Genomic DNA, 17,027 nt, shown 5'->3' with positions numbered 1-17,027 from the left:
CTGACAGAGCCAACTCCATCAAACAATGTCAGGGCGCCCTCCTCCTCACCCTCCTGTGCCTGGGAAGGAGTCTCTGGGCAGCTCTAGGTGCAATGGCTGTCGTCTCCCATCTTCAAGCAATTCTCTTGTACACCTGTATCTCTTGTCGCTACTTTTGTACGAAGGTAAGGGCTACTGCTTCTGAAACTGTCTGGGATAAAAAGATGTGAAGCCAGTAAGGAGGTATTTGCCTCATCAGTGCTGACAGTTAATTACGCTACAGAAGTTATCAGTGTGCACATTATGGCTTTCACACCGGTTTTATTCACTCGTAAGACTTTACTTCAGGAATGAGCAGGACCGATCTCCGTATAGATAACAATCGATGTAATTATCACTGCTTAAATGTGTGGCTCCACCTTCTAAAGGTGTTTGCAAACACAGTTTAGTTTGTCAAGATCCTCCATTCTCCAGCTTTATGATTACAGCATCTAGAAATGGCAGTTTCTCAGTTGATGAGCAGAGCCAAGTCGGGGCTGGGAGAGAGCAGCCAGCGTTTTCATAGAAACAGGCCAGATCCAAGCACTGGAATTTAGTATCTACCGCCACAAGGTACTAGAAATTAGAACCCTTTCTAGTGAGTTTATCAGCAAACGATGTGTGCCTAGGATGTCTCTGCCAAAATGTCTGTGACTGTCCAGACACTGGGCTGGCCTCCATCTCAACACATTTATTTTTTGTCATGAACTGAAGAATGTAATTGAAATGAAAAATCTGAATGAAGACTTTTCAGGACAAGAGGGAGCTGACAGCTGTCTGATACTCTGAAACATGCAGAGTATACATGTCATACAGAGTATACATGAACATACCTGCCAAGCCCACTGTGCCCATTTCACACACTACAGATGTAACTACTAGCATCTGCATAAACAAATGCAAAAAGAGGTAGCAGGCATGAAAACACCATCCTTAATTCATAATGATTACTGCTTTAAACTTTGAAACAAAAACATGTGTTTCCCAAACCTGTCCTCATTAACCTGTTCTCCTCCTTCCAGTGATTCCCTGGGAAAAGAAGACAACCGCAGGTATGTCGGCAGCTTTGCTCGTGCTGCTTACCTTCTTCGTGACGGTGTCCGGCGGCACGTCCCGCCGCCCCAGCGGGTAGGGGTTCCACTGGCTGCTCACAGACACCTCCTCCTGCCCATTGTCCAGAATGCTGCTCTGCTGCGACGGGGTCTGTTGCAGAAACGGTAGGGCAGCCTTTAGTCACTGTCACACCATGACAGAAAATTCTCTCTTCATATTCATTTCAGTAATCAACCCAGTTAAACTGCAACACGCTATTGCTAAAATGGAAATCCTTTTAAATTTCTACGGTATTTCATTAACGTGTAATCATATTGCTGTGGGACTCTCTGCAAGCAGGAGATCTTGAAAGATATATAAGAGAAATAATGAGAATAATGAATGATGAGAGAAAAGAGAAAATTAATTTAACGTAACTCATTATTTTCAGAGAAACAAATTTTGGCAAAGTTCCATATTTAAACGTGCAGTCTGCCATTAATCATGTGAGTTAAAACTTCCTTACTGGTCATTCAAGCATCAAAAACTTTTGCATTAAGTGTCTGCCACCAAGATAAATGATATGCTTATATTTTCTGCAGAAAATATTCCTTAATGGCAATATTGAACTTGTGACTACTCCTACCTCGCACTATGCTCTGTGTATCACTGTGTGTGGTGTGCTTCTCACAGACCTCTCTCTAGGCTATGGCTGGTTTTGCTCTAAGTTAACAGGATATCATGTGTACAATATTAACCAGCAATCAAATGCTTTCCTGAATATGAATGGACATAACACACATTTAAAGTTTCCTAAATGAGCTTGATACTTTTGTTATTATTTTCCACTTTTCTCTCCTTTTATACGTGTTTCTTCTTTGTCACTTTTCCCCTTGGTTATTTTACTCCTGTTTTCAGTACTTTTGAGGACACGTGTACTTTTTCTGTCCCATCCTGATTTTCTGTTATCTGTCTCAGTATTTCTTTACCATAGCTGGAAATTTTGCTAACATGGGTATGGCTTTTTGTGTCAGAATTTCCAAAATGCCAACACTGTACTACCACTGACAGCACTTAGCATTATGTAGTGCTCATTCAGTTAACTGCTTATTCAGTTCTCATTAATGGTAATCTGCAAAGAAAAAAAAAAAAAAGAAAGTCTATTCTTCCCCTCTGTCATTCAAGCAATTTCTTCTTCAGCTTAGATTAAAAAAAAAAAATCACGAAATGCTTCTTTAGATGACTGAAGAACAAATGAAACTGTTGCTTTGAAATATTAAAGCCGGTAACTGGTCAATTAAGAATTTTTTTTAATGCAAGCTTAAAAATCCTTTAAAAGTAAATAGAAGTAAATTGTGATTTAAATCATACTCCTCAGAGGTTAAGTAAAAAAATTCAACCCTAATTATTTACAATCAAAGAAAAGTTCCATTATAATGCTCTCATCATTCAAGAAGTCTTCTGGAAAAATCAGGAAAGATGTGATTTTCCTTATATTAAAAACCACTAGAAAAACATTTTCCCTGTTGAAACTACGAGACCTCCCTGTAGAGCTTTCTTTACATGCGTTAAAAATGGAAAAAGAAGACCAACGTCAGCACTTTTTCCATAGGTTATCCCTCACAGCTCAACAGACACTGGTCCCAGCGCCTCATGCAGCAGAGCTGCTGCTCTCTCAGATAGCACAACGCTCTCGAACGCTGGCAAATTTGGGCCCAGAGCTGTACGCTGGCGTACGGACATGCACGAAACCTGACAATATGGCGCTAAGTCCCTCACAACGCAGCTAAACCTTTTTGTCCGGACACGTGTCCAGGACTGTGAGCAGCCTGCCTGAACACGCTGCCAGGGGTTAGCCCCTGCCCAAGGCTCCCCAGCCCAGGACACACTGAGCCCTGTTTGTCCATAGATCAGAATTTGGGTCCCAGTTTGGGCCCAGGTAGGGCTCTTTGTGCCTACGTAAACTCAGGAATCAGCCATTCTGCCCTGTTTGCTGCATGTCCCCACGTAACCCTCATCCAAACGGGGGTTACTTCATCTGAGACCAGGGCAGTAAACAGCTTCTAAAATGAAAAAGTACAATTGCAAAAATTTCTGCTCTGAGGAGTAGTAAAAAACAATGAAAAAGAAAGGCCATCATCTTTGTGATGCGAGTCATCCCTTCCAGAGTCACCCACAGACCGAGGTGCCCAAGGCTGTGCTGGAAATCTGCTCACTTCCCCGTGAGATGAATTTATAAAACATGCTAGGTGCCCTCACCGTGCAGAGACAGAGAGGATTACCAAGGCAGCTTCCTCAGGGAACTTCTGTTTTTCCTCCTAAGAGATACACGTGAATATGCTGATTATTCCTAAAGGGAGGTGGTACTGCACACTTCTGAGAATGAAGTGCACCAAACCATAAACTTTTAAAAGAACTGTGAGATGGACACCAAAAATTGAAAGCATTCTTCTGAGAAGTGTTTCTTCTGTCACTGCAGACAACGCTGTGCTGTTTTTATGAGCGACTGACTAATCTGCAGAGGTGAGCTCGCACTCAAAATGGAAAAAGAAAAAATATAGAGGGTGCTTTCTGCTTTCTCAATAAATAGGAAAATTCTGTGATCACAGGCTTTTCTTTTCATTTTCTGCAGTAAAATGAATTTGCCTACTTGCAATATTATTCATTTACAGAGCTCGGACAGACTGCAAACAAACTACCTATCTATTAAGTCTAGGTAAAAAATGAAAAGCAGCAGTTCAAACATTTTATACGTGGAGTAGAATCAATGTAATAAACTTTCTCAAAATAAGTAACTGCTATACTTGATTTCCTGATCTTCCACTGGACAATTAGACCTCACTCATTACTCTCTTGAATCTAGGCCACAAGAAGGACGAAGAAGAAGAGGTAAATATTAAGCTGCTGTGGCCTGGATTCATTAAGAAATGCAAATTCTTTAGAACATGTGAAGGAATAAAATTAAACAACACTAAACATTCATATTATTTGTTCAACAATAATTTTTCACTGCTTTCCAAACAGTACAGTAAGAGAATACACCCCCTTCATGCAGTTCAGCATCACATTTTATATGGGTATGTAGCAATGAAATGCTGGTGAAATATAAAGCAGAATAATTCACGTAAGACCACACCCCAAAACACATCACTCTAAACAGTTTCATGAATTTCCTCAGACATCCATATATCAGTATACATATTCATCTACAGCCTAAAATTCTTAAAGTGATATATAATACCTTATTCCTAAATGTGTGTAGAAAAATAGTACCATTATTTGGAGTTGATGTCAAATGGACTTCTTTCAAGGACTTGTGACAAGAACTAGTATATACCCAAGCAGACAAACAAATTCTTTGAAAGAAAAAAACAGTATGACCAACACTGGAAAGCTGTCTGTGTCCAAACACACACACATATCTACGGTTAAGATTTGACCTAGATGTCATCAACCGAACAACAGAGAAGCACACACTAACATCAGGACTTGTTTAAATCCCGGGACAGCTGAATGGGAGGTGTAAATGAAGTTAACAGTGTATGGAAAGTAAGTTACAGCAGGAGAAACCTGACCATGATGTGTGTGTGTGTATGTGTGTGTGTGTGTGCGTGCACACTGTTAACCTATCACAGCTTTGCCTGGGAATCCAGTGTACGATGCGTATGCCTGTATTAGTAAGCTAAGCAGTGCTAAGGCCTGTCCTCCAGCCAACCAGCACAATCTGGTGATGTTACTGCCATTAAACTATCTTATTCTTCTAAACAGGCTTGGATCTAAACTCTTAAATCGGGCATTGGAACCCTCCTTTGGGAATTTCTGGCCAGTGCTGACTCCGGAGCCCCGGCCAGGGACTGCCGGGGAGGGTGCCAGCTGGCCTGGGCCAAACCATGCCTGGGGCCAGCCCAGCAATTAACAGCACAGATGATCACATTTCAGCACCCGGATCTGTGCTCTGTTACCCTTTAATTACTCACTGAGATGTTGCTAATTTGTACCAACAGCTACTGATGCTAATGCAGTAAGACACTTCACGATGCTCGTCACTTCTAGCACTGCAGTAGCCCCCCTGCCATTACACACAATCCCAACAGTGCGACCGCTTGCAAGTGTCTGCAACTGGCTGCTGCTGTGGCTCCGGTGCGGCCATACGTGACACAGAGTAAGGTCTCAGCATCTCCTCTCTGCTACTCTGAAAATACTTCAGCAATGTCCCTCTCTGGCTTGTCATATGTGCTTTTCCCATCAAGCATTTGTTTGTATATAATTTTGTATGTATGTACTTATCAGCAATATACCATTAATAGCTGTAAAATAAACAGTAAAAAAATGAGACAATTATTTTCTTTCTATAGGCATTACTCAACAAAAGTTTAAAATTAGTTTAGGTGTGGTAGGCATGTACTCAAAACTCATCAACTATTACAGCATACCCAATTAATGTTCAAATATTAAAATCCCTGTCTCTTGGAGCCTATTTAAATGCATGTTAAACATTTCTAAATTGATTATTCTAAGATCAAACAGTCACAAAACAAAAGACGTTCTCCATTTCTGTGCACAGATTAGGTCATTGAGAAAATGATCGCATCAGTCTGTAACACGAGAGCAGAAAGCAGTAATGACAGCCATGTGAGCTACTTAATCCAAAAAGCAAGATTATTGAGTAGGAAAACTGTATTACTATCATCTTTGCTTTTTGGATTGTGTATAGTATAAGCATGAATAATAGGCAAAAGCTAAACCAGGAAAAAGCAAGGAGTATTATTAATTTATTTTGTAATGCTGGTATATGCTGGCTATCCCATACTTACTTTCGGTAGAGGTAGCTCTTGAAGCATTTGGTTTTCAAATTTAGATTTAGTCTGCAAGTTTAAAGTCATGCTTCTGCCGGCATGCATTGCTGAAAAACCTCCAGAGTGCAGCATGCCAAGGCTAACTGTGTTGTGTTTGTAAGCAGCGGTCTGAGTAGAGGAAACAACCACGTGACAGGATATGAACACACATGCTCATTGAATTAAGTATCACACATATATGGTTAATTTCACAAAGTTTTAGTTTAAGCAAACAAACAGTACCAAGAAATAAATAGCTTCTTGATGCATGCACTGGGTCACACAGAAGCAAATACATTGCTAGTTATACATAAAATGGATACCATAAAAGACTTCAACGCTGACAGCAGATGAAATATGTTGTTATCTGTAGTTTGAAAATTGCAGTATATAACATGGTACAAGTCTTTATTTTGCAAATACGGCCAAATTTTGGTACGTCTGCGCAACCATGGACGGGCCAGAAAACGTGTATCTAGCATAAAAGCACCAAAGGCAGAGGAACAAACCCTACACAAGAAGGCTCTGCACCACCTTACGAGCTTTGCGACTGCTCCCTGGCTAGCAGCTGCCCACAAGGGACCAGCTTTGGTTGGGCCCAGCACAGCAGGTACGCAGGTCCTGCACAGACCGGCCTCTCGCCGGCCGTGGGCAGATGGGCAGCGTCTTCTCCTGGAGCAGCTGCTGCATCGCAGTGCCCAGGCGTTCTCATCAGCAAAATCTCCACCAGACAGCCCAGCTTCTTAGAGCTTTGCTTATCGTGTGTTGCAAACAACTAGAAACTAGCTCGCTGGCACCTGCAGGGATTACTATGAACTCAATTTAACTAGATGAAATCACCAGTGTCAGCTTTCCATGAGTTAAAGTATTTCTTAAGCAAATACACATTGTAAACTAAGTGTAAAGATATTTCTTAAACAAACATCATCCGGGAAGTGTTTATTTCCACCAGAAACGTCTCTACTTGGGGTGCACTATTTTGCCTAGGTATTAGGTATCTTCCAATCAGTTTTACACAACACAAGGAAAATAGCTGAAGTAAGGAAAAAGCTTCAGCCTTCAAGCCAGTTTTTAAAGTTTACCCATTTGATCCTTAATGATATTTTAATATGCATCACATCCGAGCAACTGGAAGGTAATGAATATATTAACACCAAACTCACGAGTATCTAGCATAAAATAGGTATATGGACACATTTTGAAACTAACTTACGCATTTCACGACAGTAATTTTTCACAACCACTTCTGATTATGAAGTAAATCCGATCCATGAAGTAGGTCATTAAATAGCCAAGATCATGACTGAAATCATGCACTATAGTACTTGCACTGTTTTGTATAGAAGGCAAATAAGCATAACTTCCTACAGCTAAAAGGAGTAATAATCATATTGCTTGTTAAAAACAGTGGCAGTGTATATCCAGTGATATTTTTCAGAGTTAAGAGATACCTTTGAATCCCCTCCACTAACAGTGATATGAAAGCTAAAATACATTATTTTACTTTTTATCTGTGATGTTTTTCTTTATTGCCTTTTACTGCAAAGATGTATCCAGCATCTTTTAAAGCTCTCAAACCATTACTGAAGTGGTGGGCTTCAGCAGCACATTCGCATCTGTTGATAAGGAGAGACTTTTATGTTTTTTAATATTTCAGACAGTGCTGCAGCAGTTACTACGTTAGTAATGTGCACTGTGCTGCATTACTTGTGCAGAGATTCTTTATCACTCATTTACCCGGGAACCCCTCACTCCAGCTGCTTTTGAGCACCCCCAGACCCCTCTGCAGGCCGGTTCCTCTGACACCAAAGCAGGAATTTCATTATTGGGAATTCTGGTGGTTACCACTGTACGTGCAAATAGTTTGACACACCGAAACACACAACTAAAGGCATTAATTGCAGAGAAATGCCAAACATACCCTGTCTAACCTTCTAGCTTCTATATGTCTAAGTAGCTGTTGTCTCCAGTCAGCGGGCATTTTAGCACAGCTCTCATTTCCCTTCACAGGGGTAGGCCTTGTCTTTATATCACTGTTATCGGAAGGCTTGTCGCCATAGTTACCCAAGTTATAGTCTGATGGTATCTTTTCCAGCAGAGCTGCCATTGTAGGCCTCGCTGAAACCGGCCTGGTTTGGGATGTGCCGTAACTCTCTGTACTGTAGCTTCTTGCAGACAACGGCCTCCTTTGTGTAAGGTTTTTAACTGGAAAGCTTCCAGTCTGGGCTTTCACTTCTTGGTAGGAAGGATGCTCGTCTTCGTACCTGCCGTTCCTCTTGAGGAACTGAGACTCAGAGACCGAGATACTGCTTTGGCGCTCCACAGCTCCTCGGTACGGAGGCCTGCCATACCTATCGCTCGGGGGCAGCTCATGGGGCTCACTGACCCTCCTGAACATGGACATCTCGGTGGAGCTGGCCAACGAATCCGCTCTCCTCAAGAACCCCGGCCGAGACCCTTGGCTCGCAAAGGGGCCACCGACCACCTCCTCGTTCACCGAAGGCTGGGAGAAGGAGAACATGTGCTCCACGGGGGGGTAGCCGCGGTAGGCCCTCGGGCTGACCAGATCCTGGGGCAGGTTTTTACTCTGCTGGGGAATGTACTCGGGGTTGAGCTGGAAAGGCGGCGGTAGCCTCTTCTCCGCTGTGACCTCCACTGCTCCCTGCGGGTTGAAGCTTTGGTCGAACTGGTAGACTTTCTTCGTGACGGACGACTTCTGCTGCGGCTGCACCTTGACGCTGCCGTAGGTCAGCAGCTCATCGTCCAGCATGGGGACCGACTGGCTGCGGGACATGCTCAGCATGCCGTGCTCCGGGCCCAGGAGCTTGTCCACCCTCTCGTGGGTTCCTACAGTATCATTACCAGATGCATAGTTTTCTAAGGGTATATTATACACTTTGTATGTACCAATGTCTATCTCATCGATACTTTGCGACTTCTTAAATTTGTTAGTTTTTAAATCCCTCATCATCGGAGAAAGCCGTTCTGTACTCTTGCTGATCGAAATAACGCTTTTGGAAGGATCTGGGCGACAGTGGATATGGGAAAAGACGTTTGTGAGGCTTCTGTTAGCATTTGAATCGTGATATTCCCATGCTATTCCTGGAGTGAAAGTGCTAGTCATTTCAGGAGACTCTTTGACATGATCTTTCCGCTCAGGCAAAGGGCTGGTGGTGGGGGTGCTTTCCAGTTTGGAAGGAAAAGCTGTCCTGTCTTCAAAAGGACTAGGGGTTCTGGTCCAATTTTGCCAAGGATTGGGAGGAGGCACTTCAGATTCGTGTGTGTTTCTGAGCGTCGGCTGCTCCAGCTCCAGGGGAATGCCAACTATCCTGTCTTGTCTAATCAAGGGCCTGCGTCCGTGTGCAGATGTGCTTCTAGATTTCGTGCTCAGGAGGGGGTTAGCACTAGGATTCTCCACCGTGCTCTCCTCCGCAACGAACCCTGTGTTATCGTAGTGCGAGCTGTCGTTCCAGCTGTCGGCGAAGGTGTCGCTCAGCGGGCGCCTGTCGGTGCGCTGTGGCAGGTTCCCCGCCGGAGCGGATTCCCGCTGGCTCAGCAATGGCTTTGTTTCAAGGGGCTGTGGAAATGACTGTGCCAGCCTGCAAAACCGAAACAAAACGAAACAAGATAAAATGCCCTCTATTAGAGCACATAAGCAGTCATCAGAAAGACGCAATTATAAAGCAATTTAATATTCTCCCATCTATACTCTGGCTTTGGGGTCGTACTATGAGATGTGCACCTTGTGCCACTGGTTTGGCATGAATGGCTCCAGCAGTTTTTTGCACTGGCGTACAGATTCTGTAAGTATGTACACAGAGAAACTAAGTCGTCAGTCTAAAGTCCTGGGTGGCTCAATGCCACGTTCATATAAATCCAGCTGGACATATTTTCTGGCTTTAAAAATAAACTTCTATGAGTGCAAGGGAAGATTTTTTACACTTACTTTTTTTTTTTTTTTTAAACAGAAGTACCAGATTCAGTTTGTGCATGTTCTCACCACCAAGATTTTATGCATCTCCAGTGAGCAGGCTCCAGCCTCTCTTTAATGGGGAAGAGCCTGTGGATGGAACTACGTTAGGTGATTTATGGCAGGAATAGACAGGGCAGGGTGTTCCTGGTATGGTACGAGAGTGTTTTCAGGTTGCTGATGGCCAGTGCAAATTACAACTTTCAAAGAACTGTGTTGTTCTTGGAGGTTCAGGGCAGAGTGAGGCTCAGGACAGCAATAATATGAGAGACATACACTCTGCTATCTATGCTAAACTACAGCCAGCTGCAGCTCAGGACCACACAGAGCAGAATAATTGCAGCTCAATTACTAGGCGCTTTTAATGCATGGTTATAGCACATAGTTGAAAAACCAGCTGTAGAATTACTGACATTTATAGAGTATGAATGGGTGGCCAACTCTGCACAGCCTGGGCTTTGAATAGCTATGTACACCTCTGCGAAACTGGGGTAAAAATGTTGTATTTTTTAATTGAATGCCTTAACAGATAGCATACAATCACTTTGAACGCATATGACAACATAAGACAAAAGGCATGAAGCTGTGTTAAGAAAGATGATCACACCTGTTCCCCCACAAAGAGTTATTCACTGCTTCTTTAGCCGTTGTCTGCAAGGACCCCATTTTAACATGCGCGTTGGAGGACCCTGAGGAAGCCTGGGAAGGGGAATAGTCTGAGTAAGTGCCTGAGGAAACGCTGTTATTCAGACAATGGATCTTATCTGCTTCAGACTCATCTGTCGATTCTGAAACAAAACACAGCAAACCTTTTCAGGAGGTGGTACTTGAAAACTAAACTCCAGAAAAACACATTTTTAAATTGATACTATGGAGATATATATACATGTGGACAAACGTGCATGTAGTATGTTTTCAAACCAGAGTGAAGTGTAGAACATCTTAAGTAATGTGTCTATCTGTGTACATTACATATGCTTTCATCTAAAAGGTTGTAAGTCAAATTAGTACCTTTCTTCTCTTTACCCAGAAGAACAAGTTTGGGTGGGTACAACGGAGTCTCTGGCATGGAAGGACGAAGTTCCCCTATCCTCATCTCACTGGCAGGATGTCCAAAGGCATCCTGAGGAATATAATAATGTAGAGTAAACATAGGAAACAGAATCCACTTCAAACTGCAACGAACAAACATTTCACAGCCTTCTTTTCGTGCATGTGACAACACACCAGAACCCCACCATACGGGTAGTGTCTAATCATGCTGATTTGTCAGCTGAAAATTCTAATTAGTCCTACATAAATACTTGTAAAAATTATGGTGATATGTTCATTCTGAAAATGTGCACAAAACAGATGGAACTTGCAAGATACATCAAGGCCATGTAAACATGTTTCATGAAGTAAAGGTCACAAAAATGCAAGCTACCAGTAGAAATAAATAAAAATTTACAATAAACAATTACTTCTTATTCCAGGAGTAAGTATTCCTCATTCATTTATTCATGGCACAAGTCCTTCCATAGATTCAACTGTCCCTATAGCTATATTTAATTAAAATTACTGTATCTCTAAAGAGTTTTTTGCTAAATTAAAATGATTCAGATTTCGTAAACTTCTCATTGAAAGTTCAGCAAATCTTGACCTTCAAAGACTGCCCTGCACAACAGTTTTGCTGTTCTAGCCGGCAACAGGATATATACTGAAAATAACAGGAGTTAAAAAGTGGAAAGAAAGTGAGATGTAGTCTTAGAAAGAGACATTTTAAATTAGGACATTTCAGTTAGGCTCACAGGATAGCTAGAAGGGAATGAAGCCACAAACAGGGAATCCGTGGCATTTCTTATCCCTGGAAGAAAGTTCAGAAATGAGAAAGACGCTGACCTGAAGATAGGTGTCTTGGGGAGACAGGGTAGGGGATGACACTTACTGGAGGAATGACACTGACAACCCTGCCCTCAGGAGGGGACTTAAGGAAAGGGAGCCAGAAGAACGAGCAAGATGGGAAACCCACTTTGTGGGTGTTGGTGCACGGACTCAGGGAAATGTAATGGGAAGGGAACTGGTGGAGATGGGCACGGCAACACTGGAATGTCGTGCCAATGCCAGTCAAGATCCTTGTGGGGAGGGGTATGAGAAACATGCACCATCTCGGAAGTGAGAGGATGAGCTGTGATTTCGTAAAGAGATGGAAGTTGGAGGAGGAGAGTATCTAGTAAAAAAGAGGAAGTTTTGGAGAGATATTAGGAGAAAATCAATAATTAGTAGTATAAATGAGGAAGGAAATGGTTAGGAGAAATATATTTAGGAGGGAACTTACACTAACGGAGACACTATGAGGATCTCTGTACCCTGACATTTTGTTATTAAAGGTACTCCAGTGATTTTGCAGAGTGAAGTCAATAAAGGAAAGAGATGTAGTATTTAGAGAAACAATTTAAAATGGAGTACCAAAACCAAAAGCACATTATTAAAATGTAAAATGCTACAATATTTTTTAAATTTACTTGCTTTTACTCATAAGGAGAAAACTTTCAGATGTTTACTCTCCATTAACTACTTTTTGTAGTAACAGTGGAAACAGAGATTTGTAGAAGCATTTGCCATGTCCTTTATCCTTGAAGAATATAATTATATTTACACAACAGATATTTTAATCCTTCTGTATTTGGTGTTCTACTGGAGGTAGTACCATACCAAAACAGCAAAGAACAGGTATCTTCACAGCCCATTTAATTAACCCCCTCAGTGCTAACATTTAAGCAAATACAGCTACATACTGATTCTTACATGATGTAATATATTCAAGACTTTAAACTACTTTCACATGCAGAGATCCTGTGTTGTGTATGGTATTTCTTACATAACAGTAGTGACGTACATACAACTTAAAGCTAACAATAGTGCAACAGCATTTTCCCAGTGCAGCACAATCATTTTCTAGTGCAGTGTAACAAACTTATGCAAAACCATTTTTTTGAGAAATAAAAAAGTGCATAGCACTTGCAGAGTGAAATTCTCCACCTTTGAAGCATGGTGCATGTTAAGTTTCTTGTTGTACCTCTGAGCTTTTTGTATGCTCTTCTTTCTCCTTCCTGTCTGGGATTTCCTTGTCTGTATCAGACAGGTGACTCCTTTGGAGTTCTTTATTTTCTCTATCTTGAACCTAGAATCCCGATATTGTGCCATGAAACTGCCAAAAGTTATAAGCTTAAAATAAAACTACTTGCTGTAAGATAGGAAGAACCAGCAGTTCCATTTTTGACATAATGATGAACATAGGTTTTTATTTCAGGTGCATGATTTTATGAAGTTTCTATATTATATTCTTTTTTTTTTTCTTTTTGGCCCCTAGTCCAGCTATCCCAATAAAAACCAATACACTTTTGAAAGAACTACTCTGGCATTTGTGAATATGCCATGAAAGTGAAATATGTTGTAAAAAACCAAAATCATATTCCATTTAATTCCACTCTAAGAGGACCTTTTTTCTTATAAGCTCAAGAACAAAAAGGTCACTAATAGGAAAAAAAAAAAGTATTATTAATAGGACCAAGGGAAGAGATAAATGCAATTGTGTTGTGTCAGAACTTATTCCTCAGGACTAACCAGAGAAAGATATACGTAGAGGACAGAAAAATATGGGGAGCTGTTTCCCAAGAGAAAATACATGGTAAAAACCATTAAAATAACTGGGAAAGAGAAATATCACCAATTATTCATGCTGACAACACAAGAACATTAAATTATAATCCAGAGAGATGGAATTTTTAAAATAGCCCAACTCTTAGAGTCTGCTTGCAAAGAATATAAAGCCTCCGAATAGAGCAGAGCGGGGCTCTGGGCAGACACGGCACGCACAAGGCAGAGGAATGCGGGACCATTAATGGTGGATCTCTTCCAGAGGAACAATTAAATATACATAGAGGCTTGGCAGCACTTCTAAACTGGAGAAGGCTTGGTCAAGCTGAAGAATGACAAGCTGGCTATAAAGAAATGGAGAAGCAAAGAAATAAATGGATTAAGGCAAATGTTCCTCGGTCCAGATTTTACTAAAACTTTAATGAAAGAATGAAGGAGATCACAGAACGTGTAGGAACAAATGCAAGCAGATAGCTATCAGAATATCCCTAGATACAAGCAAGACTAACTGAGGCATAGGCTTCTTTCCTGAGAATCCCAGTTAGTGCTGTGGTTTTGTAACAAAGCCTCGCTGAGCCACTTAGCCACGTTACAGTCTCTGCACAGAAAATGGCAGTACTTCCACCTCTCAGCCCTGTATGTCAATAGTGTCCAAGTCCCACTAAATACTCTTCTGACAAAATCACAAAACAAATTCTATCTGAAGCTCAGCATGTGAAAGGCAGTCGCTGTTCTGGGTATTTTGCTGTCTAAACTAGCAATTATCAGACTGATCTAAATAAAATTCAGTCACCAATCCAGGAATGCACTGAGTCACCCCAAAACCTGGGATTATCCCAGAAGAAAGTAGAGTGGAGGATCTTCCACCTGCTCCTAAATCTCTCCCACTCTTCTGGCTGCAGCATCAGCTTCCAGAAAGGCCAGTTTCAGTAGCCGTTAGATCTGAAGGTTGTCCCAAACAGGATGTTAATACAAGATATAACTGAACCAGTGGAAGGAAAACTTCTGAATGTGGATATGGAATCTGAAAGTGGGAGAAAGAAGGAACCCTGACACACTTCCTACCTGCAGAGGTGATACAGCAGCCAGCACAATGTTACGGCACTGATGCAATGAGCTCTCACCTTTTCAGCTCCAGCAGGCAATCTCAGACATATGATAGAGCTTCAAAAGGAGACATAAGTACATGACGAACAGGCTGGGGCAGAGGTAGTTTTTGGGAGTCCACATGGAAAGACATAGTAGATCCTAGAAAAAAGTTGTCATCTGCAGGTAGGGCATAATGATTGTTTCTGCCATGTGTCTCTTTGCCTTGCAGTCCGGTGGACCGGCAAGCAGTTGGAGGAATGCACACGTTAACCTTGCCTATTCAGGTGATCAGAAATACAGCCAAGGGGACGCATCCAAGAACGGACCAGAACTACCTATCACCAAAGAAATCCAAGTTAGAGATCGCCAGTCTACAAAGATGTATTTTAGAATGAAAATTTCCATTTCCAGTAGTTTAATCTCATATGGCTAAGCCTGTTAGCTGACATGGTCAGAATTCTGCAAAGATAAATTGCAGATGCTTACCTGACCAGTCATCAGTCATGTACTGCAGAGGCTGGGAGACCTTCTAACATCATCCCCAGTTATAAACCATGGAGAGGCTCTTGTCCAGCTCTGTATGTGGTCTTCAGTGTGAGGACAGAAGTCTCAGTACTGCCCTGAGTTACAACACCCTGATACATGAATTGCACTCTGTGGTCTCCCATCTCTGGAGGAAACAAGCTTCTGTGGCGCTCTATCTAGATGGAAATGCACCCAATTGCATACATCTCACCAAGGTTGCTGCCAATAGAGTCTCAGGCCTTTTGCAAAAAAACCACTTCATGGTCCATCAAACATAAACCAGGTCTACATGCCCTGTGTATACGAGTTTGTACAGAGTGCCGTGTCCAGACATGTAATACTGCACCTCCTGAGCCCTCATGCAGGTGGGGACAGAGAGAGCAGTAGCCTCAGGGGGTCAAGTGATGTCTTGGACCGATTTTATGGAAGGTAGGCTTTATCTTGGAGGCAGCCCTGAATAATGCCCCTCCAATCCAGACACTTAGATAAGGTCAGGCAGAAGTCAAAGTAACTCAAGATGAACTTTAAGACATTTGACATCCTATCTGAAGAACGGTCTCTTGTGAGTCAGACCCCCAGATGAGTAAATCATTACCTCCTTTCTCTTTTGACAAGAAGGTACCAAGGTCATAACCTCAGTAAAGATCTTTTGTGCCATGGAGCAACCAAAAACTCTGTAATGAAGGTATTTCTGACTCCTGGTAAAATACAGGTAATTCTGTTGCAAAGAGCTTATCAAGGTATGGGCTTAAAGCAGACACAAACCAAAAATCTTTAGCATATATTCCTCTCCCAATCAGGAGAGACTGTCATTGTGCATCTCATTAGTGGGAAACAGCTCCCACAACAGACACATCAACTGAATCAACTGAAGCCAGGCATCCTGGGGGAAATAAAAGTGTGTAAGTCTTCCTGGAAAGGCAAGATGATCTTTTAAGACAGTTTCTGAAACTTTCACTAAAAAAAAAAAAAAAAACAAAAAGAACACTCTTCTCTACCTCCACCCAGCCCAAAAAAACCCTACAGCCCAAACGCACACAGTAACAAAGTCTGAAGTTAAAAGGATGGAGGTCTTATTTTGACTGAGATGAGATGAAGGTCTCAGAAGATCCAATACAGCTGAGGCGGTATTTTTCTAGCTGTTAGCACTAGCACCTGCATCTGCAAAGAATAACAATCTCTCCTTTTTACACAGCATTAATGAACCTGCTAGGAATTAACACAAAGGATGGAATGCTGTAGGTTGGACTAGAAAATAGGTTTTTTTAATCCAAAGCTGAGAGTTATATAGAAGTATTTCCAGGTTTTTTGTCAATCCATACATATCAAGATATTAACTATAAAGATCTTAATTGCTGATTTGTGGTATTTCTCATTGTTTCTCATGGAAAGGCTACACAATGCACTAAGTTATCCCAGACTTCTTTTTGTCCAAAATGCTCACCTTTCAAAATTACTTAGGACAATGAAGAGGTTTATTTTAATTGATGATTAATTAAGAAATTGTTTGCTTATTATAACTGAAGGTGGAGGATGATACAGGGGATTTGAAATGTAGCTTGTTACTCATTTCAGATGCTCCTTTTAATTATTTAGAAACAGTTTCGTGAAGAGACATGTGTAAATTAATTGCAAGAAAACCCAAAAGAGATCAGAAAAGAAACCAGCTTGTCTGGCCTTTGAGGATGAAAAAGTGAGCATTGCACCTGAAATTAAATTACCCTGTTATTAGAAACCGACTTCAGTCTAAATCTGTATCAGAACACACCTGCATTTTCAAACTGTATTTTAACTGGAGGCTTGAGATCATGTCTCCTAATTATCTGAAAAGCAAATGGAGCTTAATTATGTTTTATTTAATGTGTTACAACTGAAATCATGCTAATATTATTCACAGAATCATTCACACTTTTTCTACA

The 17,027-nt window shown here is 41.5% G+C and overlaps 1 protein-coding gene across 1 annotated transcript in view; it reads right to left on the bottom strand.

The window, feature by feature from the left end:
- Positions 1 to 17,027, bottom strand: part of LRRC7 (leucine rich repeat containing 7) — a 108,428-nt gene that overhangs the window by 14,738 nt on the left and 76,663 nt on the right. Inside the window, exons 16-21 of the mRNA XM_050900856.1 lie at positions 12,914 to 13,018; positions 10,867 to 10,978; positions 10,463 to 10,643; positions 7,807 to 9,484; positions 5,865 to 6,014; positions 1,102 to 1,221 (exon numbers count right to left, since the gene is read on the bottom strand). Of these exons, the coding sequence (XP_050756813.1) occupies positions 1,102 to 1,221; positions 5,865 to 6,014; positions 7,807 to 9,484; positions 10,463 to 10,643; positions 10,867 to 10,978; positions 12,914 to 13,018 (2,346 nt within the window). The remainder of the gene's footprint in view (positions 1 to 1,101; positions 1,222 to 5,864; positions 6,015 to 7,806; positions 9,485 to 10,462; positions 10,644 to 10,866; positions 10,979 to 12,913; positions 13,019 to 17,027) is intronic.

This window comes from Gymnogyps californianus, chromosome 8 (genome assembly GCF_018139145.2).
Source record: "Gymnogyps californianus isolate 813 chromosome 8, ASM1813914v2, whole genome shotgun sequence".
In the NCBI taxonomy this organism is placed as follows: domain Eukaryota; kingdom Metazoa; phylum Chordata; class Aves; order Accipitriformes; family Cathartidae; genus Gymnogyps; species Gymnogyps californianus.
Note: the sequence above shows the minus strand (reverse complement) of the source record. Positions and strands in the feature narration are given on the sequence as shown.